Source organism: Anabas testudineus, chromosome 8, assembly GCF_900324465.2.
Source record: "Anabas testudineus chromosome 8, fAnaTes1.2, whole genome shotgun sequence".
In the NCBI taxonomy this organism is placed as follows: Eukaryota; Metazoa; Chordata; class Actinopteri; order Anabantiformes; family Anabantidae; genus Anabas; species Anabas testudineus.
Genome location: NC_046617.1, coordinates 3,024,847 through 3,048,759, shown reverse-complemented (window position 1 = coordinate 3,048,759; position 23,913 = coordinate 3,024,847). Strand labels below are relative to the sequence as shown.

At 38.8% G+C, this 23,913-nt stretch overlaps 2 protein-coding genes across 3 annotated transcripts; one reads left to right on the top strand and one right to left on the bottom strand.

Moving 5' to 3' along the window:
* Positions 1-4,898: 4,898 nt before the first annotated feature.
* On the bottom strand, positions 4,899-6,616 carry LOC113153777. The gene is made up of 4 exons (XM_026347574.1): positions 6,580-6,616; positions 6,164-6,460; positions 5,617-5,937; positions 4,899-5,041 (listed from the first exon to the last, which is right to left on the bottom strand). Exons 2-4 carry the CDS (start codon positions 6,429-6,431, stop codon positions 4,926-4,928), a joined length of 705 nt encoding a protein of 234 aa, XP_026203359.1. The 5' UTR covers positions 6,432-6,460; positions 6,580-6,616; the 3' UTR covers positions 4,899-4,925.
* Positions 6,617-14,762: 8,146 nt separating this feature from the next.
* LOC113153499 (deleted in malignant brain tumors 1 protein-like) lies at positions 14,763-23,649 on the top strand. 2 transcript variants are annotated; one of them, XM_026347168.1, is made up of 8 exons: positions 14,763-14,919; positions 15,077-15,112; positions 15,209-15,523; positions 16,024-16,326; positions 16,496-16,816; positions 19,318-19,458; positions 19,549-19,742; positions 22,741-23,649. In XM_026347168.1, the coding sequence occupies exons 1-8, from the start codon at positions 14,877-14,879 to the stop codon at positions 22,756-22,758; spliced, it is 1,371 nt and encodes a 456-aa protein (XP_026202953.1). In that variant the 5' UTR covers positions 14,763-14,876; the 3' UTR covers positions 22,759-23,649. The 2 variants fall into 2 exon arrangements, with proteins under 2 accessions (XP_026202953.1, XP_026202946.1); XM_026347161.1 differs by lacking the exon at positions 22,741-23,649 and having other exon boundaries at positions 19,549-20,211.
* The last annotated feature ends 264 nt before the right edge of the window (positions 23,650-23,913 follow it).

The following is a 23,913-nucleotide window of genomic DNA, read 5'->3' as shown; positions in this document are numbered from 1 at the left end:
GTAGATATGGACCTGAATCAAGTGAGAACCCCCCACCCCCTTGCCCACTGGCAGCCAGCTTGGTAGGTGGTCACTCTAGCCACTACCTATAGCCCAGAAGCCCTTCAACAGCCTTTTTTCAACACACTTTCCTGCAACCTGCAAAATCTCATCTCGGACTCCTTGAGCTTCATAACAGTAAGAGCCTTGAAATAGTTTAATTAGTTATTCCTATTGACATTAAACTTTAAAACACTGCTCTAAGATATTTCAGTATTTATTTTACACAGATACTGTCACTCCATTCTCAGCATAACTCATTATGGTGACAGATTGTGGTCTGATTAAACATATTTACACATGACTTGTTGGGCTGTGTCACCAAACACCTGGCCACTTTCTTTTGCTGTCTTCTTCCAACCATTAGCTCATCATAGTGGTCCTTTGCTATTCCCTTCAAGTGTAGTGTCTATGTCCAGTCACTTAAGCATGTTGGTCAAAAAATACTAATTTAATAGTAATCCAGATCACAATGTTTGACCACTATATTAATGTTTTGCTGTGTGTGCGTGAAAGAGTCTCTTAAGACTACAACCCCTCATCCATCTAGAAAACATTCTTCCAGTAACCAGTTCTGCCAATAATGTTGTTCAATGTTCTCCTGATGGAAGAGTCATTAACTTTATTAGTCACAGAGAGGCCTCTAGAGTCCTAGACATTACCCTGAGGTTCTGTGTGACCTGCCAGACCATTACACACCTTTCTTACCATGATCTTTGTTAACTGGCCATTCCCAGGGAGGGTAACAGTTGTCGAATGATCTTCACAGTATGAGAGTCAACTGGTAGGATCCAGGTAGGAACGACTTTTGACTTTCAGAAATAGCCTTTGCTGCACCCTAGGTGGAAAAATATCATTTACTAGAGTGGCAGTGATCAGTTCTGGTGCAGATGTTACAGCTGGACTGTGATGCAGCCATTCCTGAAAGAATTGGGGCGTAAAAAATGTTCTATGGGATTAGTAGGTAAATTACAATAAAGTTTTTTTAAATATTATTTAATAAAGTCTTTCAGCATTTGCCTTTTTTACATGTACATGTTACAGTATGCTGTATCTAATAAGCAGCTGCTGTCAAAAAACAGTTTAGATTGTGTTTTGTCAATTGTGTTTAAAGCGATGTCCTATACTAGTGCATGATGTGCAATGGAAAGTATTATCAGTCACGAAAGTCTTGACTGTGTGTGTGTGTGTATGAATGTGCAAGTTTCATAAGCTGAGTACTGACGTGGCATTATAAGTCAGTTTCCAATCATATGAATACAAACGTGTGTGTGGGTTGTAAGATAACATTAAATACTGATAATCCTCATTATCAGGTGTTGACACACGCTTTTCCTGTAAAACATGAGCTGACACTTTTCCTAAGAAGTAGAACAGAGGTCCTTCTTTTAAAATTGATAAGGTTGCACCCAAGCCTACTAGGTACATTCACGCTTTTGCTGTTATCACATTTTTTTTATTTTCCATAAGAGTAATCTCTGCAACACTTGTAGCCACTAGAATCATTATACACAGGACAATCACAGTTGCTCATATTTTGGTGGACAATTGGGTTTGAAAGTTTGGGTCTTATTGTGACTGTGTGTGTGTGTGTGTGTGTGTGTGTGTGTTTGTGGGCGTGTCTGTGTGTGTGTTTGTGGTAAATGTGGGTCACTTGCATCAATCAATGGTGTTTACCCAGTAATATCTTTTCTATGTGTCTCATTAACTGAACTACTCCCCAGTTCACTGCAGAGAATATCAATCAAACTGCTGATAGAATTGGCCAATAAACTAAAAATTACTCAACCAAATACAGGTGATTAAATTAAACGTTATTGAAAAAAAATATATACCGTATTTTCCGCACTATATGGCGCACCTAAAAGTCTTACATTTTCTCAAAAGCCGACAGTGCGCCTTATAATCCGGTGCGCCTTATATATGGATCAATATTGACTCAGTCACGCAGTAGAACACGGGAATAGACGTTTAACATTAACGAATCAATGGTGCAGAAGTGGAGGCAGCAACAAGATGGCCAAGTAAAGAAGACTAAACAGAGTTTCTGAGGGAACAAAGCAAGATGGCTACAGTTTAGGACAAACTCCTATCTATTCTTTATGTAACTGAAAGAAACTAAATTAACAAATAATACACATCGTTACACATTTGGTGTGTTACACTCGCACATGCTAGCTTGACTTGAATGAAGCTAATTACAATAACACGCACACGTAATTTATCACATGTAACAGGTAACAACTAACATACTTCTAATGACAATAAACATGTTAATACTTACAAAGACAAATGCTTTCCAAGGCACAAACGTATAAAGCACACTCAGCATAGACATGAACCAGTTTGTTTTACCGTGGCAATAAACGCGCTGAACTGAGTAGATTGCTTCGGCCTTATTATTGGTCCTACTACACTCTGACTGTTTTGTTGACATTCCCTTTAGCGCAGCTCCATCTAATGTTGCATAACGTAACGCCAGCCTCTACTGTAGCGTCTATTCTATGCGCCTTATAATGCGGTGCGCCTTATATATGAAAAAAGTTTTAAAGTGGGCCATTCATTAAAGGTGCGCCTTATAATGCGGTGCGCCTTATAGTGCGGAAAATACGGTAAATAATTTAATATACAGAATATACACTCTACTCAGAAAACTAAACCAGATGTGTGGTGTGGAGGGTGTTTAAGGCAATGTCTTAAACACCTGGTGTCCTGGGTGTGTGCAGTCTTTCAGGCTGTTGCGTGCCCAGCAAGTGCTGTAGAGGTCCTTCAGTGAAGAAAGAGGGTGGCCAATGATGTTTTGGGCAGTGTTTATGACCCTTTGTAGCACCTTCTTGTGTGCCATGGTGCAGCTTGAAAACCACACAGAGATGCAGTATGTTAGCACACTCTCAATGGAGCAACGGTAGAAGGCAACCAGCAGCTCTCTCTTCAGGTTGGATCCTCGGGAAGTAAAGACCTTATTGGGCCTTTTTCATAACCTCTGCAGCGTTTGAGCTCCATTGGAGGTCATCTATGTGCACACCTAGGTACTTGAAGCTCGGCACCCTCTTCACACACTCCCCATTAATAAGTCAAGTTTGTGTCATCAGCAAACTTAATGACTACATTGTCTGGGTGTGTACTGACACAGTGAAACGTGTACAGGGTGTACAGCAGAGGACTCAGCACACAGCCTTTTGGGGAACCAGTGTTTAATGTCAGGGCTGTGGAGAGATGAGGACCCACTCTGACTTTCTGTACTCTGAGAAAGTCTTTGATCCAACAGCAGGTGGAGGGAGGAAGTCCAATGTCTATCTATTTTGCTGACAGTCTGTCAGGTAGTATTGTGTTAAATGCAGAGCTAAAGTTGACAAAGAGCAGCCTAACATAACAGCCTTGTGTTTCCAGGTGGGAAATGGCGGTGTGGGCGTACTCTGTCCTCTTGTTAGCTCTGAATGCAAACTGCAGTGGGTCGAGTGTGGGTGGGAGGTAGGACATGATGTGACGTCGAACCAGTTTTCAAAACACTTCATTATGACAGGTGTCAGAGCTACTGGTTGGTAGGGTTAGGGTTAGGGTTAGGGCCATTGAGGCTGCTGATGGAGGTCTTTTTGGGCAGCGGGACAATTGTGGCTGACTTCAGGCATGGTGGGATGTAGGACTGAGAAAGTAACGAGTTGAAAATGTTGGTGAAGACCCCAGCCAGCTGGTTTGCATACTTACTGAGGACCTTCCCAATCACACAGTCCGGTCCAGCAGCCTTCCTGGGGTTCACTGCCCTCAGCATACACCTCACCTCGTGCTCCTGCACTTTGAGACTGGAGCTGCTGCAGTCTGATGTTAGAGCTTCAGCTTATAAGCTACCTTGGCCTCTCTGATGCCTCAGTTCATCTTTCATAAGAATGGTGTTTATGTGTTTTGATGAGTGAACTCTTTATGTGCAGTTGGGGTTTATTGAAGCATAATAAAATATGAGAGAAAAGTATATTTAACACACATTTGCAGCAGAATCCTACCACAGGCCAATTTGGAAAACCTGTACTGTAGTAGATCAACAAGAACTGCGTTGTTACCTGTGTAAGTTTGGTAGAATTTATGACACTCAAATAGTTTGGTAATTTAGAGGGGGGGTGTAAAAATATACATACAGTATATGCAGTACAACCTGTAGCTCTGAACACAGCTCTTTGTTTAGGGTTATCAATTAAATTTAGACTTGTCATAAATTGAGTAAAATAGTAAAGTGATTCCTGTGAGTCACACAGCTGCTGTAATAACCCTGTCTTTATGTTGACATTTAAATTATTCTTTCATATGTTTTTAGTCTAGTCCCTCAAACTTTTGTTAATAACTGATCATTTTTACAGGAAGCATACTGTGTGAGTGTTATTATCATACAACAAATTTCAGCTAAAAGAAGAAAGACAGGAGAACTAAGTCAACCTAAAGAGTTTCTCTGTGTAATCAACACTTTTTTAGGTTCTATTTCAAACAAATGGTCAAATTATGGACTGAAGTTTCTTCCAGTAGTTAGAGGAAGGAAGCAGAGGAATCATTAAACTGACAAACCTCATCATATATTCATTTGGATTTACATTTATTTAAAAGTACTTATCAGTTTAGCCCCAAGTAAGCAAAAATGTTACATCAAGGAAAATACATTGAAAGCAGAGAACCATGCAAAGAAACGTTTCAGTTATTTCTTTTTTGCACAGGATGTGAAATACCATGGAAAGCAGACCTCACTACACATTTTCTGCATTATCATGATCTTCGTCACCCTCCTCCTCCTCTTCTTCCACTATGCCTTTGCTATTTTGTATTCAGAAAAAAATGTGAATAAAAAAAAGCACAATAATGAAAGTGTAGTTGGGGAGTATAAACATTAACTTAAGATGAGGGTTTTAGATGTCTAGTTGTCTCCTCCTCTTCCTGCAGATCAGAAACACGACCGACAAGACTGGCACGAGCAGCAGCAGCAGGATCTTAACAGCTGCTGAGACCAGCAGTACCAAAGATACTAGGAGGTAAAAAGGAAGACAGTTTAATTGTCTGCTCCCCATTCCCACTGCAAACCCTATCTCCAGGAGAAATATTGGGGATTGTTAATTTCCCTGAACTTTTATTTGTTTGACAAAATTGCTTTAAAACTTTAGTCAGTGAAAAACAAAATCCACTGACCAGGTTGTGTGTATGTAATATATCTTGTATTTTTGTATTCTTTAAATATGAGAAAATTTAGAAGAACAAAACACAAAAACATTGATAAAATATTCAAGTAACACCCAAGTAATACATTGATTGGAAACGGTAAAGGTATCAGGACTGGGCTTTGGTGGCCAACAAAGTGTTTGCAAGTACAAATGTGGCCTACGTGGATAAAAGTGTCTGCCAAAAGACTAAATGTATCTAATGCGCTCCTGCTTCTCTTAATGTCGTTCTCTAATGTGGATCAACGTTTATTTAAAATGAGAATGACATTGTCTGAAAAACATGATGTCATGTATAATTATATTACAAGTTTAAATCCCTGTCACTGTGTCTGACAGCTGTTAATCACAACGATGTTCTAATTAAAGTCTCCAGTCTACTCACATTTTATGACGACACTAATGGATTCAGTCTCAGTGGAATTGAATTTCCGTGTAGACAGTGTGACTTCATACACACAGCTGTAGTTGCCCTGGTGTTTATACTCAGCTACAGGGAAGTTAAAGGAAGCTGAGTGGTCGACTGCTGACTTGCTGGTGACGCTGGAGCCAGAGAAGATGAGAAAGAAATGGCCGTCAGGATAGATGGAGTTAATGGAGCAGGTGATGACGAAGCTGGAACCCCTGGTGACCTGTGAAGCCTCAGGACTCAGGACCAGTCCTCCATCAGGAGATGTCAGGGAGATGCTGGGCTTCTGCAGGTGTACTAGGTAAAGAAACAAAAGTCCAACAATAAATGAATAGTTTTTTTTTTATTCAGGTAATATTCACAAGTTCAATCAATTTCATAAACAGACTGATATCAATTAAATATTTGCTGTTGTGAGTTTTCAGAGCTTTTGCTTTAAACGGCTCCCTGCTGCACCAAACAAATGATATGAAAGCTGTGAGAATTGTGATTTTTACTGATTGTAACATAATATTTTTCTCACCACTGATGGAGAGTCTGACAGAGTTACTTAGAGGGGATCTGAAGTCAAGACCTGAGATCATTGTCTGGTACTGACACTGGTACAATCCCTCTTTGTCAAAGTCCACTCTGTGAACATTGAAGGTAGCAGAGTTGGTACTTGATGTTTGATTCTCTCTGAATGACCCTGATGTCTTCTGCAGAATGAATGTTCCACCTAAAAGCTGAGTTGAGATTGAACAAGTGATGCCAACATCCTGACCCCAGTTAACCTCACCAGCAGGATTCATGGAGATGCTGGGCTTTGGGAGGCTCGCTGCTAAGAGGAGCACAATATTAGAACATGAAATGTGTTGCCTTACAGCCGTGCTGTACTCTTGTATTATTTACACAAGTGAATGAAACATTTAATGCCAGAAACTGGATTTTTTTTCTTACCAGCCACAGAGAGCCTGACAGAGTCACTTAGGGGCGACGTTAATTTTTTAATTAAAATGCTTTTCTCAAACTGGCATCGGTAAGATCCTTCATCATCAAAGTTGACTTTGAGGATATTGAAGGTAGCAGAGTTGGTACTTGATGTTTGTGTCTCTCTGAATGACCCTGAAGCCTTCATCAGTATGAATGTTCCACCTAAAAGATCCGCTGAAATTGAACAATTGATGCTAACGTCCTGACCCCAGTTAACCTCACCAGCAGGATTTAGGGAGATTCTGGGCTTCGGTAGGATGCCTGAAAAAGACAACATTAATCAAGTTGAGACCTTCACTGAAAAAAGTTGTATTCAACATTTTTTTCAGAACTCAGTCAGCATGACGTAGAGGTAATCAGCTGAACAGCAATTTGAAATGTGCCAACAATAAAATAATCATAAAGCTTGTTTCATTCAAGAAAGATAAAAAAAATTAAACATAGATATGAACATAAGGGATACTGATTACACCTTTGTTACAGTGTTTGGGTTCCCTGTTATGTCAGAGCTAACTTTTAAGGCTACAGGGGTGCATATAAGATCTTTCAAATACAGGTTCTTTTGGTGGAATGTTCCTTTTACAATGCTTTTTAAAACTACACCCTGAACACACCCCAATGTGTCCACTTTTGTGAATCTTAGATTTGCATGATGAATGTTTTGTCAGCTTACCCTTTCTGTTAAAGGTATTACAGCTTTTGTATATAAACAGTAAATAAAATGCAAAGTATAAAATAACACATGCAACAGATACAGTAAGTCATGACAACAGCACTGTATTTAATATGCTTGCATTTAAAATTTCCTATTTTCTTATTTCTAATCTAATAGCATATTGCAGTTACAGCAAATGATCTCACCTGAACATAACACACCAGCGTCCTGACTGTGTTCACAGTTGTTGTTCCCAAATCCACTGTGCTTACACTCACTTAGAGAAATTTCACTTCCCGAACAATCCACACCACTGAGCCAGATTCGTCCAGTTCCCGGACCAAAGTGAGCTGAGTTAGAGGCATGTAACGCTGCACCACAGCCCAACTCTCTGCAAACCACCTCAGCATCGTTGAAGTCCCAGCCGTCATCACAGACTGTTCCCCAGATGTTGTTGTGATAAATTTCAACTCTTCCCGCACACTCCATAGAGTGAACTAATCTGATCTGAGCATCTGTGAGGCAAAAGATAAGATTTTATTATTAAGTTTTAATCAAAAAGGTTGTTCTGTATGATAGACTAGACTGGACTGACCTGCAGCAGTTGATGATGATATTAAGAGAAAAGAGACTGCAAGAGAAAAAAAACTATTACATTCAGTCATCTGAAAAAGGGCTGAAGTGAAAAGTGCAGTATTTGTCTTACCAATAGTCAAAAAGTGAACGTTTCTCTGTTGCCTGCTCAACATGGCTCAAAAAGAAAAGCTGCTCAGTGTCATCTATCACAGATGGTGGAATTAAATAAGAAAACGCATTTACAAAAAGCACAAGTAAATACAAAAGCACTTCATCATTGCTCTTACTAGAACACTCTTTCTTTTCCTATTTCTTTATCAATTACAAATATGCACTTCTAAATTATGAAAGCGGCAGCAGCCAGTTCATAGACACAGCCACCTGTTTCCAGCTTTGTAATTATGAGAAAAACCGCACCCCCAAAGAGCAACTGTCCAATCATACAGTGTTTTTAAAAGACAATTGATGTGGCTTTTTCTTACCTTTTTGAACCATGTTGGAACCAATTCAAAATGAGCAGCTATTTTACAAAACCATCGAAACATGAATTTTATTTAATTATTACATTAAATGTGTTATAACTGTACTAAAAACCACAAAGCCACTTGTTCCTTCTCTAATACAGCAGGGTAAATGACTGAAAACCACAATGACTGCTGCTCAACTCATCACTGAGCAGCAAAGTGAGAGATAATGTGCCGCTAACAAAAGGGGAAGTAACACTCCAAGAAATAATTCATGGCATTACAACATTATTGATTGACTAACAGGAAACTAGAATTTGAGTCCAGTATAACAACTTTCTATCGAAGTGTTTCTTGCAGATGTAGCCCCTCAAAGTGGTTTTCAGTGACATCTGTTTGTGATGCAGTGATGTAGCTGTCGCAAAAGCAGCTACCAGGCATCACAAAGTGTCAATAAGTCACCAAACTAAAACATGTAGCGTATTTTACTCCTTTTTATTCTTATGTATCACACAGCTGCTGTATTACAAAAGATTTTCCCAGTAGAAATTTTGAGATTAGCGACTGTGTTTTTGTAACTTGTTGTTTTGCATCAATGTCCCTCTGCTGCTGGACATTTGGCTTCTTTAAGACATGTGACAACATAGAGTTAACATTACTGTGAGAGAAACATTGATGTTATGTTAGGAAGTAGAGTCCAGACTGAACTTTTTGTTCTTGCACAGCATACCAACATGAAAACATAACCTAAACATGAAAACTTTTTTTCCTCCTAGTGTCTTTGATACTAAGCAAAGGTTGAGCAATTGGAAACCAAGAATACAACTCAAAGAGGAAGTAGATGATGGCCTCTGTTTTAACTTCTCAGCTCTGTACTTACATATTAAAGTTTCTTTCTCAACCACAAGATGATTCAATCTGACCTTGTGGTTAACCCTTTATTTTTTTTATGTAAGCTTATGTTGCTGCAATTATGGTTTTTTACTTTCTCTGCACCGCTCCTCTTGGCACCCATGCTGCTGGGCTGTACGTGTTCTGGACTATTAAGTGACTGCCGTTAAGTCAAAACCTCAGAGAAACAGCTGTCAACATCAGCTGAGGCCAGGACCGTCTTCATGGTAGCATAGAACCAACCCTAGTCACCACACGCATCCCACAGAGATCACACGGGGCATCCAAGTGATGAGCAGAAGTGGGGCACCAGGACTAGTCAGACAGGTCCAGAGGTCAGAGGGTGGAACGATTTGTAGCTCGACAGAGAGACAGGTAGAGGGAAAGAGAGAGAAGAGGAGAGAGAAAGAGAGAGAAAAGGAAAGGGGAGAGCAGAAGAGGTGTAATAACAGTTAGGTATGATCACAGTCAGATAATGTATGACGTGAATATATATTTAGTGTAGTGCAGCAGAGACTCCGGCAGGACTAACTATGATAGCTTAACTAAAAAGGAGAGCCAGAAGGAAACACAGACATGAGGGCTCCCTGGGATGTAGAGCAACCAATCACTTCACTATCGACAAACCTGAGTGATCAATGAGAGTGGGGAAGACAGCATCTAAACATACCAGTTCAACATAATGCTCTACGTACATGAGTGTTTCCCTAAGGCAAATCTATTTACAAAAATGCTTGACTACATAAATTAGTTTTTAGTCTAGACTTAAATACTGAGACTGTGTCTGAGTCCCGAACGCTATTTGGAAGGCTATTCCATAACTTTGGGGCTTTGTAAGAAAAGGCTCTGCCCCCAGCTGTAGTTTTTATGATACGAGGTACTGACAGGCAGCCAGCATCCTTTGATCGAAGTGGGTGTAGTGGATCATAAGACACTAGCAGTTCACTTAGATAATGCGGCGCAAGACCATTTAATGCTTTAAATGTCAAAAGTAGTATTTTAAAATCAATGCGAGATTTCAAGTGTAAATAAGATAGGTGTGATGTGCTTGTATCTTCTGGTTCTAGTGAGGACTCTCGCTGCTGCATTTTGAACTAACTGAAGCTTGTTTATGCACCTGGTTGAACAGCCAGACAGTAAGGCATTACAGTAGTCCAACCTAGAGGTGATGAAAGCATGGACTATTTTTTTGTATCATTTATTGACAAAATATTCCTTATCTTGGCAATATTTCTGAGGTGAAAGAAAGCTGTCCTGGTGATATTATCTACATGAGCTTCAAATGAAAGACTGGAATCTAGAATCACACCAAGGTCTTTTACTGTTGCTGTCACCGTTTCGGCCTAGTTTTATGTTGGAACTTTGTCTTCGTGTTTTTGCCTGTTTGTGTCATGTCCATTGACACCCTTAGTTCCCTGTTTTGTGTGTTTTTTTCTGTGAATAAATCTTGTTTATTCATACCTGCCTCGTCCCCTTCCCTCACTTGTGACAGTTGCACTAGATGGAACAGAAAGGCCATCTAAAGTTACAGTGTGATCTAAAATCTTGCTTCTAGTTGCATGTGGTCCTGTGACTAGTACTTCTGTCTTATCAGGATTAAGCAGAAGGAAGTTAATTAGCATCCAGTCTCGTATATCCTTTACACATTGCTCAACTTTATTAAGCTGTTTGATCTCATCTGGTTTTGACTTCTTGACTTCTTGACTTAGATGAAGATCAGATCACATTTTATGAGAAATTAATGTAGAAAACCATGAAATTTCAATATGCATATCCAATTCCACATACTTTTTCTTGCCACTGTACATACAGGTTTTCAGTCAGTTGATCCTCCCCACTTTAGGAAAGAGTGACTTATCAGTTTGTAATGCAGAAAACGGGCAAAATAATAAAAACCCAGGACAGAAACTAGAAATAGCTGGTAGTTGTTGTGTGTTGTATGATAGCAAAGTTCTCAACACAGTACCATCCTTTCTGAATATGCATATATGTTGATGCTCTGTTTTACCACACCAACAATCACTATCCTGCTGATCTTAAACATGAAATAAAGTTTTCATCCAATCAGACCTGCAGAATCTGTTTAAAGGTAATATTATTACATACTATACACACAGTGTCAGAGTTACATCAGCTAATCAAATGCAAAACAAAGGATTTGACCAGCAGATGTCACCAGTTCATTGTGTCTGTGGTTAGACATTGATCCAGTGATACTCAAAGTTTCACTTTCTCTATCAGCACCTTTCAGTAATAGTGAATATAAAATATCTCTATATATGTATATATCTAAATATATAAGTCACACACTCTAATAATTTGTTGGACCGCCTGTTGCATTCCGTGTGGCATCGTTTTGATAAGCATCTGCAGTGTCACAACATTTATTCCTGTTCAGAGTTGCATTCATTTTTCACCAAGACCTTGTGGTGATGATGAGAGAGTCAGACCGCTGCATAAGGTCTTCTCCAGCATTTCCCAAGGATTATCTGTGGGGTTGAGGTCTGATGAATCACGTGCCCTGAACCACTGTGTTACAATTCCTGTATTGTCATCTTAGAATATGGCTGTGTCATTGGGGAAAAATAAATCCATTGATGTAATAACCTGGTCATTCAGTATATTAAGGTATTCAGCTGACCTCATTCTTTGGACTGAACTTAGACAAACTGCAGCTCAGTAGATGTTTTCTTTGTTTGATGATGATGAATAATTTGACCCTTCGGAAACAGTTGAACATCTTTTACATGACCACAGGATGTGTCTTCTGACATGGTTGTTTAAGAAATGAGAAGGTGGGGTTAAATAACTTGTTGCCAGCTGAAACATAATCATCCGTGCAGTGGGAAGCTCTATTTTGAATATCAGACTTTCAGTTATGGACTAACACCCTCATTGACATTTCCTTCTTATCTATGTTTACTCATAAATACAGTTCTTCTCAAACTTCAGCGGTTCCTGCTGGTTCTGTTGGTGGTCTCCCTGTCTGGTTTACAGAAGATGAGCCTAGCAGCCTGTGACCCTAGTCCACACCCGAACACGCTTTAAAAAAAAATTAATACACACGTTACTTAATTGTTTGCTTGAGGTGATCACAGTTCACATTAAGTCTTAGTCGGATGTTTGTATTTCACTGATGGTCAGGAGCATTAATGAAGATGATGATAATGAAGAGGGGAACGGGGACTGTGTAAACATTTAGCTGTGGGATACCAAGAGGGAACAGAGAGAGGAAGGAGGACTACAAGAACATACTGTAGTGATTATTATGAATAGGAGGAATTGGAAATCCAAGACAATAATGTAGAACCAGTGTTGAAGACAACAAAGAAGAAACCTGTGAGGATGACTGCCAACAGTTTTAATTGTGAAAAAATACACAATTGTTACCACCTGGTGGTTTTAATTTTGGCCAGTGGTCAGTATGGACTCTGTTTTTATTAAGATCAGTAACTGAAAAACTTATTAAAGGGTTTCATTATTTCCTTACAGAACAATCATCTGTTTGCATTAGTGTATTTATTTATGTTATTTGTCAAAGTAAGTCCCTGACTGTGGACTGTGATTCTCAAAGGCATATATTAGATATATAAATAGAGGCGCCCCCTCATTACAGGAAAGAGCTTACAGGTTAAATATCTCATTGTGGTTAATAAACAAGCAACAACTATTTGGAAGTTTATTTTTGAACAATTTCATTTGCACTTAGCAGCAAATAAATATTTTAATATTAACATAGGACAAGTTAATGTGTGTAATGTGTAAGTGGCTGCTCATAGTGAGAAACCAAAAAACTAAACCTCCAGTTTTCCTCAGCTCTGTGCAGCTTTTTAACTACTTTCAGCTTATTGTTTTGGTTTTACAATTGGCTCTCAGGAATCCTGTGCTCTGTAAGATACACACATTCATTAGTGGGTACACAATAAACACCGTGTCAATACTACTCTGCAAGCAGTAGTATCTACCATCAGTAACATCTTCTTTATTGTCTAGTTGAAAGGCAGTGTTCAGGCCCTGGTTCGCTGCTGCAGGTCGCGATGCTGGTGTCTGGTGTGGAGGCAGGTAGTGACAGATCTTCGTTCATTCAGCTGTCACTGCCTGAGAGATCCATTAGTGGTGCTGGACTAGCTGTAGTTGGTGCATTGTTATCATCATTCATTGTCTTTGTTTAGTCATTCCAAATAGACCAAGTGGGCAGTGTTCTTTCTATTTTGACATCCTGACTGCAAATGAATTAGTCAGACTATTTTAAATACTGCACCCACTCAGTAATGATGAGTTCAGATGGCTACGTCAATCTATAAATTTAAGTACAACACTGAAATGCATGAATGGTCACAGCAGGAATACACACAGAACTGTCTGAACAACACTGACATATTTATAATATCATTTTTTAATTCAAGAACCTTAATGTATGGAAAATAAACTTTAACTCCCCTAAAGGTCTCGGGTTAGGGTCGGAGTTAAGCCTTTCAGGGGAGCTGTTGGGTTGCGAAGCAGACATGCAAATTGACTTCTGTGTATAGTATACAGAAAATACTGTGTCACTGCAAATACAAGCGCCAAACCAAAGCCGGGTCTTTTTTTGATCACAGGTTACCTGATAGACATCTACTGAGACTTGTTACACTACTGTAACCTATGTAAAAAGCCCAACGAACTATGACTTTAAACACAGACAACAACAAGAGCTAATTAATGTCATTCAGCTGCCACTGTGAAACAGAACCAGCCAACAAAACACTGCTCAGGCTGAACACACTATTTGCTGTACGCTTTTTTGTTTTTTTGCTGTGTGTGCTGATAGGTGCTAGAAGTTTGTTATTTAACTTCTAGCACCTAAAGCTACAATATACAACTTACGCTAAACTTTGTTTGAATCTGGCTGGCCAGGGCATTGCAATATCAACAGAGGCTTAAAACTAAGCATACAGGATCAAAACTAAACATACTGCAGATCTATACTTTGTTTAAAGTCTTACCGGTGCATTAAACGGCCACCAACAAGCTCCTGGCAGATATTTGACCACCAGCCAGATGCAACTGTTGATAAGAGCTTCGTTCTCTGCAATGTCTGCACTTCCTCAGCATATTGGGTCAGTCAGTCAGACTGCTGTTTAGTCGTACTGTTTCTGTGCTCATGTTTACATACGTACCTTGCATCAGTCACAACATTCAGTGTAAAACTGTATGCATCAGTTGCCATGTCAACAAACATAATTTATGCAGAAGAAGCAGAAATATATAAGAACTCTACCCAACAACTTATTCTAAAGCTATATGGACTATTCCAGTCTACATGTCACTGCAATTTTGCAATTGTATAATTATCTCAGATATGACCCTGCGTCCTGTACATCTTCATAGGATGTTGAACCTGAGACTTTTTTAAAATACCTGCTCATGTTGAATTCAATACCAGAAACACGTTTCATTATACATGTCTGTTCCATGTGAGACTGTATGACTGAACAGGAATCAGGTGGTCGTGTATGTTAACTGGGTGTTACATCTTTGTATTGTGCACACCAGTTTAGAAGTGCAGCGGTTAAAAAAAAAAGCCAAAGAAATGTTCCAGGAAGGCTGACAAGTGTCACTGCTCTGTGCACCACAATCTTTATTTTTTGAATTCAGTTTTGTCTCCTCTGTGAGACAGATGATTTTCTGTTTGAACCATGATGAAGACACATCAGAGAAACCTTCACTTTTTAATAGTTGGTAAGACAAATAATTCCAATAGCTTCTTTACAGGTTAAGACTCTGTTTTCAATGTAAATTCTCATCACTTCAGTTAAAAAGAACCTAAATCAAAGACAAGTATGTGTTATTATTTTTGAGTTTACTGAATGTAATGAGTTATTTTTTTCTCCTATAGTGTTTTGCCTCTTGACATCATCTTCTCTTGCTGCAGGTCAGTCTATTCTAGTGTCACATAGAACATACATACATTTATTTTATATTATTACTTTATCTTAAAATATTGTTTGTTTTGTTTTGTGCCTCCCAGGTTTTCAGATAAGATTATCTGCATATCAGTCTGATCTGTGCTCTGGAAGAGTTGAAATTTATCACAACAACACCTGGGGAACAGTCTGTGATGATGAGTGGGACTTAAATGATGCTAAGGTGGTTTGCAGAGAGTTGGACTGTGGTGCAGCACTGAGCGTTACTAAGTCGGCCCAGTTTGGTGAAGGAACTGGAAGAATCTGGCTTAAAGATGTCGACTGTTTGGGAAATGAAAGTTCTCTAACTGAGTGTCAGCACAGAGGATTTGGGAAACAAAACTGTAAACACAATCAGGATGCTGGTGTGATCTGTTCAGGTGAGAAATGTTTTCTGTCATTTGCAGCATGGAATTTGAGGTAGAAAAGGTTTAGGTCAGTTTGGTGTCACATAAAGTCCTATGTAAACCTGTTTTGTATCAGGTCATAATGTGTTTATAGTCATGTTGATACAAACATGTATCACTCACCTATGTAAAAGCACAAATTCCTTTTTTTTCCTTGGGTGTCATAGTGGTATAATGGTTGGTACTGTTGTCTCACAGTGAGAATGACCTGGGTTTATATCTGGTGGTTGGCCAGTCTGGCCTTTCTGTGTGGAGTCTGCAAGTTTTCCATACGTTTGCGTGTCTTCCACCCACCATGCAAAGACACGTAGTTGATGTTATTGTGACCATTGTGTCTATATATCTGCCTACACTGGTGACCTGTTCAGGATGTACCCTATCTTTTGCCCTTAGAGAGCTAGAATTGGCTCTAGCACCCCTGTACCCCTTAACAGGTAAATTGGTTAGGATAATGGATCTTGTTCTGCTTGTAGGTGTCAGGTTAGCTGGATCTACTCGGTGCTCTGGAAGAGTTGAAATTTATCACAAGAACACCTGGGGAACAGTCTGTGATGACTACTGGGACTTAAATGATGCTGAGGTGGTTTGCAGAGAGTTGGACTGTGGTACAGCACTGAGAGCATCTTTGTCAGCTCAGTTTGGTAAAGGAACTGGACAAATCTGGCTTGATGATGTGGCCTGTTCAGGAAATGAAAGATCTCTAACTGAGTGTCAGCACAGTGGATTTGGTAAACACAACTGTAACCATGAAGAGGACGCTGGTGTGATCTGTTCAGGTGAGAAATGTTTTGTGGCATAATCAGTAACAGTACTAACCATACTTATAGCTACATGCTTTTAAATGAGAAGATCTTGCATTGAGATCAGTATTCTGATGATTGAAATTAATTTGTGTTCAATATTAACTGTTATCTTTCATGAGTGAAATTAATCTTGTATGGTTAGTATGGCCACAGAAGCCCAGCATCTTCCTGGAATCTCCTGATGGAGGACTGGTCCCGAGTCCTGAGGCTGCACAGGTCACCAGGGGTTCCAGCTTCATCATCACCTGCTCCATTAACTCCAGCTATCCTCACGGCCATTTCTTTCTCATCTTCTCTGGCTCCAGCATCACCAGCAAGTCAGCAGTCGACCACTCAGCTTCCTTTAACTTCCCTGTAGCTGAGTATAAACACCAGGGCAAATACAGCTGTGTGTATGAAGTCACACTGTCTACACGGAAATTCAATTCCACTGAGACTGAATCCATTAATGTCACCATAAAATGTGAGTAGACTGGAGACTGCAAAACCTACTTTTTGTTTTAGTCATGGGTCATCTTTTATGATGTTGTTAGCAACTCTGTGAGGCTTTATTAATTCACATAGGGCTGAGAAGATATTCTTACTGTATATTTAAGCACATTAGGTAAAAGAATTACTACAACGGTGTGGCCTGTAGCAGGTGAAATTATGATGAGAATGAAAACAAATAAAAATGTGACAGTATTTTAACTACCACAGTTTTATCATGTCTACTTATCTCCCTGTAGTGTAACAGTGATAGCGGCTGACTCACAGCATCTGTATAAACAGACAGAACAAAAAAAATAACCACTTGAACTATTTGTCTTACCAACTATTAAAAAGTGAAGGTTTCTCTGATGTGTCTTCATCATGGTTCAAACAGAAAATCATCTGTCTCACAGAGGAGACAAAACTGAATTCAAAAAATAAAGATTGTGGTGCACAGAGCAGTGACACTTGTCAGCCTTCCTGGAACATTTCTTTGGCTTTTTTTTTTTTAACCGCTGCACTTCTAAACTGGTGTGCACAATACAAAGATGTAACACCCAGTTAACATACACGACCACCTGATTCCTGTTCAGTCATACAGTCTCACATGGAACAGACATGTATAATGAAACGTGTTTCTGGTATTGGAATCAACATGAGCAGGTATTTTAAAAAAGTCTCAGGTTCAACATCCTATGAAAATGTACAGGACGCAGGGTCATATCTGAGATAATTATCCAACTGTAAGTTTCTCTTTAAGCTGAAAACATTTGCATAACCAGCTATAACATAGTTGATCTTTGTGCTATGGAAGCTTGATCTTGGGGCTCCAGTTTTGTGTCTTTTGTGTGGGATGTTAAGTAAGATTGTGTAGCTGCCAATTTGCCACCAGCCAGTGTTAATATTGTGGGCTGATAGGATAAGTGTGGCTCCAGTACTGATCTCAGCAAATGTGGGTATACAAAACTGGACCAAAGCAAAAGATGAGAAAGATAAAGATGAACACAGAGATGATTTACACGTTCAGATATATTCATGGACATTTTTATTACAAAAAACATCAGTGCTTTCAGTTTGGAACTCTGGTTGGCATTGTCCAATGAAAATAAGGAAACTCTTTTCATCTTGTCTCTATTCGTCATAGTGTGCTGAACATATATCGTCGTTACAATTTAGTCATTAATTAAATCCCTGCACAGGCTCTGTCACTGCCCACTAAGACCTCGAACAAACACTCGCAGTACAACATTGTTTTTCCTGGCTTGCAAAACGGTGGCAGCAGATCACAAAGCATGGACAATGCTCGCTTTTTGGATTCATGGACAAACATAGAAGTGTCTTCCTCCCATCCTCTCAGGATTTGAACAAACTGTGGATTTATTTGTTTTTTGACTAAAGATGTCCAGCATATGTCCATGTATGTAATATTTCAACCAATTTGTGACTGCTGGCTTAATTTTAGAACCAAAGTTCAGAGATGAATTAATTCTAAGTGTCAGTGATCTAAACCTGGGTGTCAGTTGGAAGCTGTAAGTGTTACCAACACAGACTGTTCTGTCATGTTTATTTACTTGGTTAGCTTGTTGAATGTAGCCACTCACCCACCAGTGGGGTCAGACTCTGTCCTGACTCTGCCCATTTAGTGGGGTCGAACTGTTAAGATTAGCCTTATGATTCCTGGACCCTTGATTATAAGAGAGGGCAAAGTTGCAGCTGTCTGTGCCTGTCTGGGGTTGAGACATTTGGCTAAATGGACGTACTCCAGGTTCTTGTGGTTATTCCAAACTGGCTCCCAAACTCTGTGACAACACTGGTGTCTGAAGCATCTACCACCACCACAAATTGTCTGGAAGGGTCAGGGAGGATCAGGAGAAGAGCAGAGGTGAAGAGGTGCTTCAGACGGGAGAATACCCAGCTGACTTGACTTTGACTTTATTGACCTTTATTGGGGCAATTCTTATCCACAACACTGCGCTTTTTTGACAAGTACAATAGGCACAACAACACAGGAGGCTTTAGGAGATCAACAGAACTTCTTTGTGGAGGAGGGCTTGTGTAAAGTGGCAGCTTTTCTTTAAAACTGAAGTTATAAAGAAACCTGCAGTAAAAATGGAAAATTCTGATTTTGAATGCCAAGAGAATTATACTTACGCAGCATAGCATCTGATGCACTCTGAGGAAAATGACAATTTAATAGAAATATTGTGATATTTGTGACTTTGTTAAACATCACATGCAAATAACTGCAAATTGTTAACTTACTTATCTCATGACACTTTACATACTGTATGCTATAGTGCTTTTGCTTAGCCTGACTTCAGCCCTGTCCAGTTGCCTCTGCCTAAATACCTTGCTGAACAGGAGTGCAGTGCAGTTTAAATACAGAGGCCATTCTTGAAACCAAACTGATGAAACTTTTGCAGTACACATAATAAAGTGGAATTTGGTGGCAAGCAGACATGCTTTCTCAAACTGTTGATTTTATCCTCCTAGTGCCCCTGTTGCTGCTGGTTTCTTCAGTTGTTTCTGGGATAGTGCTGCTGCTTCTACTGGTTTTGCTGGTGGTCTATTTGGTCTGCAGGCAGAGGAGGAGACGACTGACCAAGAAGCCTGGAACCCACACCTTAAGTCAATGTCTGTGCTCACAAATATACAAATCATTGATCACCAGCTTTAATCCACATTTTCATCATTAACTTTTTGTATTCATATTTTGTGTTTCAGTTGCTGTTGAAGACGATGAGAAAACATGTTATGTTAACAGTACTCAAGTGGAAAACATGACGAAACTCGACAGAAAAGCAGGCAGAGTAGAAGAAGTAGAAGAAGAGGAGACTTGTGAAGTTTATGACACCGTGGTTAGTCCTGAGGAGGTCTGCTTCAGTGTAGGACAACAGCAAGCACAAAGAAATTATGGGGTAAATTACGATACGTATGAAAACCTTTAGGTTTCTACATTGAATACTATATGCTTTGGAAAAAAAGAACTAAATTTGTTACACACAATGTAGCTTAAATATATTTGACCACCATGTTAACAGTAAATTGGCAGGATAACAAGTCCTGGTGGGACATTCAGTGCTTATGCTTAGCTTTTAAACAATCCACAGTTGAAACTCACTTCCACAAATTGCACAAAATTTTTCTGCTGTTACTGAGCTCAGAAATACTTGTTTAAGGTTTATAATTAAGCAAGTTAACTGCATGTTCTTTATTTCTATTTGTGAACTCATTTCTTAGAGTGTAGTGCTCCTGTTTTTGACAACATACAGTCAAAACATGTCAAAACACTCATAGACTGGAAACAGTATGTTGTTTGTCACTTTTTTTCTGTCAGTTGTAAAATGTCAAATTAATAGTGAATAAAAAGGCATTTTGAAGAAGTTATCCACACGGCCCAGCCATGAGTTTGCATTATTTAAGTAGGAACCAGTGTTTCTCAGCTGTAGTAGAATAAATGGCTTAGGGCTTTACTTATGTTACAAAATACCTGTTGGTTTGTGGAGAGCTCAAATACAAATGTCTCTTAAGCTGCTTCTATGTATAGTACACGAAAGATACTGTGTGCAAACACAAGCAGCAAACTAGCACCTATGCTGCTTTTGGAGGCAGCGTACATAAAAAAATAGAAACTTGTTACATTCATGCAACTAATTGTAAAATCTCCTCCACAGTGTTTATTATTATTACATGTAGCAGAATATAGCTAACATACAGCTAGAGCACAACTATATCACATATTAACCCTTTAAAGCCCAGTCCAATAAATAGTAGTTACAACATCCTATATTTTTAAATGGAGTGTGTATTGCACACTTTGTTGAAGCGAAGGTTTTTGTGTATCAAATATGATACAATTGGCCTTGAAGGGTTAAATTGTATGTAGCAGTTTTATTGAGGTTGTGGCTTCCAGGTTTGAACATTATCTGCTGTTTAATGTTGCCTATTTTTACTTTCATTACAACAAACAAGTTGAAAGTTGGTGGAGAACAAATAATCTATAAATAAATGATGTAAGTAGCTGACAATGTGGTAACCCTCAGACTTCTTAGTTTCTGCAACTGAGCATGTCAGTATTTCCATTGCTGCACTGAACATACACTTGTACACTAGTAATGAGTCTTGGTTTTTGTTGAAAATGAAAATGTCAGTTCCACTTCATATTGATGTCAAGCTGTAGTTTGTACTTTGTGTTTATTAACCTACATTATAGTCCTCATGTAAGATTTATTGCAAGGCTCCTGTATTAAAATACAGCTAGATTAGCTAGATGTAACTAATAAACTGCCATGTTTGTGGCAATAGAACAGCTGCTATATTACATTTACTTATTTGGCAGATGCTTATACTCAAAGCGACTTACAAGTGATGTACAAGGTACAGATGCAGGCAGGTAATTGTAAGGAGTTCTTGCCTAAGGACCCCTACTGGAGGTAGGTCACAGTTGGGATTTGAACCCCTTGCTCTGTTTAAGTTATAGCAATGTAAAACCTGAAAGCAAAATATGAACCTACATAAGGGAGCTTTAGTTAATATATATCAAGAACTCAAAGTCAGCTCAGAGGCATTGTGAAAAATGTGAAGATTATGCTCCTCTCCGTGAATCCAAAGTAATCACAGGGTCAAAAAAATGAAATGAAGGAGAATTATAACCAGAGTGAATTTAGAAAGAGTGTTGACATCTCCATTAACTCTAATAGAACTGGTTTTCTTTTCCAACAATGGCAGACCATGGAAATTGAAACAGTTATAAACAATGGAAACTGCTGTTGAACTAGATGTTTTCAGCATGTCTTAAGCAATAAGTAGAAAACAGCTAGGATTATGACATCTGGTATATTTTTGATTTAGCAGCAAATATTGCAGGATGTTGATAGTATGTTTTACAGCGTTTTAGCTTCTTACCATCCAGCTAGTTCACAGGATAGGATAGCCCTTGGATGCAATATTGAATACTGAATTACTATTGCTGATAGTTATGCAAGTGTTTTTAAGCTTGTCGAAGAGAAACTGAAATTTATGCCAACAAACTAATAAGCTCCAACTCAATTTCTCAAAAGACTGGGACATTGTGTAAAATGTAAATAAAGGACCAATATGGTTCAATAACTGCAATTTGCATTTGCATTATTCAAAAACTATATTTGATACATTAATTCAATTCAATTTTATTTGGATAGCGCCAAATCACAACAGAAGTCATCTCAAGTAGATCTGTACTAACGAACGAGAAGTTGGAAATGAGAAATGTGATTATTGCTACACTTTGAATTTGATGTCAGCATCTTAATATAACATATCTTAGCAGATATTACAGTACTATTTATAATAGCACACATTACATTCTGTTTTAATTTACATTGTTCATAGTGTCCACTCTTGTTGTGTGATAAGTCTCTCTCTCTCTCTATACATGCACATATATGTATATATATATATATATATACACATACACAACAGGTGCTTCATACAAGTTGCAGTGGTCAAAAAAAAATAAAGTTCCAGGAAGGCAGACGTGCGTAACCGCTCTTGAACGCTGCAATTTTTATTGTTTGTGATAGATGATACTGAGCAGCTTTTCTGTCTGAACCATGATGAACAGACAGCACAGAAACCTTCACTTTTTGACACTTGGTAAGTACTTTTCTTTTTTGAATAAATGTTATACATAAGAAAAAAGGTATTTGATGTTCAGTTTCTAGAATAAATTTCCATATTTCCATCACAAAATAATACAATATTAAATATTAAACAGGAGCAACTTTACTGTAATTAACCATTTTTGTCTTTTACAGTTTCTCATCTCTTGACCTTGTCTTCGCCTGTTGCAGGTCAGTCTAGATAAGTGTCAGACATAGAATATGTTCAGCTTGAATTTTAATATTAAAACTGGTTGTTGTGTCTTGTGCCTCACAGGTGGTCAGATCAGATTAACTGGATCTTCTAGATGCTTTGGAAGAGTTGAACTTCATTACAACAACACGTGGGGAACAGTCTGTGATGATGAGTGGGACCTAAATGATGCCGAGGTGGTTTGCAGAGAGTTGGACTGTGGTTCAGCACTGAATGCCACTGAGTCGGCTCTGTTTGGTGAAGGAACTGGACCGATATGGCTAAACGGCATGCGCTGCTCAGGAAAGGAAAGTTCTCTAACTGAATGTTGGCACAGTGGATCAGGGTCACACAACTGTACACACAGCAAGGATGCTGGTGTGATCTGTTCAGGTGAGAAAAGATTTGGATGATTTTACATAAGTGTACCGCTGGTATGGTAGCTAATAACTCGATGCTAATACTTTGCTCTATGCTTTTATACTTGAACAAATGTTGAAGTGGTCAGAACAAAGCTGACGATCAGATCAGTGTCAGATCCATCAAATATCTTTAACAAAATAACTAAAGCTTTGCCACACTGCCTCACTGTTGACCCTCCTTTGAGGTGCCCTGAGCTGTAGTATCAGAGACAAGGTGAGTTCGGCACACAGTCTGCTGAAAAGGCCTGAGGTGGCATCAGGTGTTTGGAGGTAAGGGTGTGAAATAGTTTATGCTCTAACTTTATTCATTAACTCCAGAGCTGCGTGTTGTAACGCCCTTTCTATTTCAGGTTGTCATCAACCACATGTGGTTCAGAAAACTCAGACTGTGATCATAATCATTTGGTCACAGAAGTTCATGTTGAACTCTACACTGATAAAAATGAATTCTGTGTAAGGGTTTTATCGTCTGCTTTAATACAACCAAATGCAGCAAAACATGTCCCTGCTTATTGCAGATGAATTATGACCTTGTGATTATTATATTGTTACGACACCCTAGAGCTCTGAATAAGAAAGGTATATATATTATATATATATATATATATATATATATATATATATATATATATATATATATATATATATATATATATAGGTACATATATATAAAGCTATATATTATGGTATTATCATTCTACCAAAGCCCAGAATCTCCATAAATCCTGCTGGTGAGGTTACCTGGAGCACAACCTTCACCAATCTCTTGTTCTATTTTAGTCATCACAATCACAATCATTCTAAAGAAGACCTCTGTGTCGTTCAGTGGGACGCA

What these genes read in the sequence shown, in the direction of transcription:
- LOC113153499 (XM_026347161.1), top strand. Translation starts at nt 14,877, where the DNA reads ATGATGAAGACACATCAGAGAAACCTTCACTTTTTAATAGTTG. An exon ending in CATTAATGTCACCATAAAAT is followed by an intron (nt 16,817 to 19,317) that starts GTGAGTAGACTG and finishes TTATCCTCCTAG; the next exon opens with TGCCCCTGTTGCTGCTGGTT. An exon ending in AACCCACACCTTAAGTCAAT is followed by an intron (nt 19,459 to 19,548) that starts GTCTGTGCTCAC and finishes TTTGTGTTTCAG; the next exon opens with TTGCTGTTGAAGACGATGAG.
- LOC113153777 (XM_026347574.1), bottom strand. Translation starts at nt 6,431, where the DNA reads ATGAATCCTGCTGGTGAGGTTAACTGGGGTCAGGATGTTGGCATCACT. An exon ending in TGTCAGACTCTCCATCAGTG is followed by an intron (nt 5,938 to 6,163) that starts GTGAGAAAAATA and finishes TTCTTTACCTAG; the next exon opens with TACACCTGCAGAAGCCCAGC. An exon ending in CATTAGTGTCGTCATAAAAT is followed by an intron (nt 5,042 to 5,616) that starts GTGAGTAGACTG and finishes TTTACCTCCTAG; the next exon opens with TATCTTTGGTACTGCTGGTC.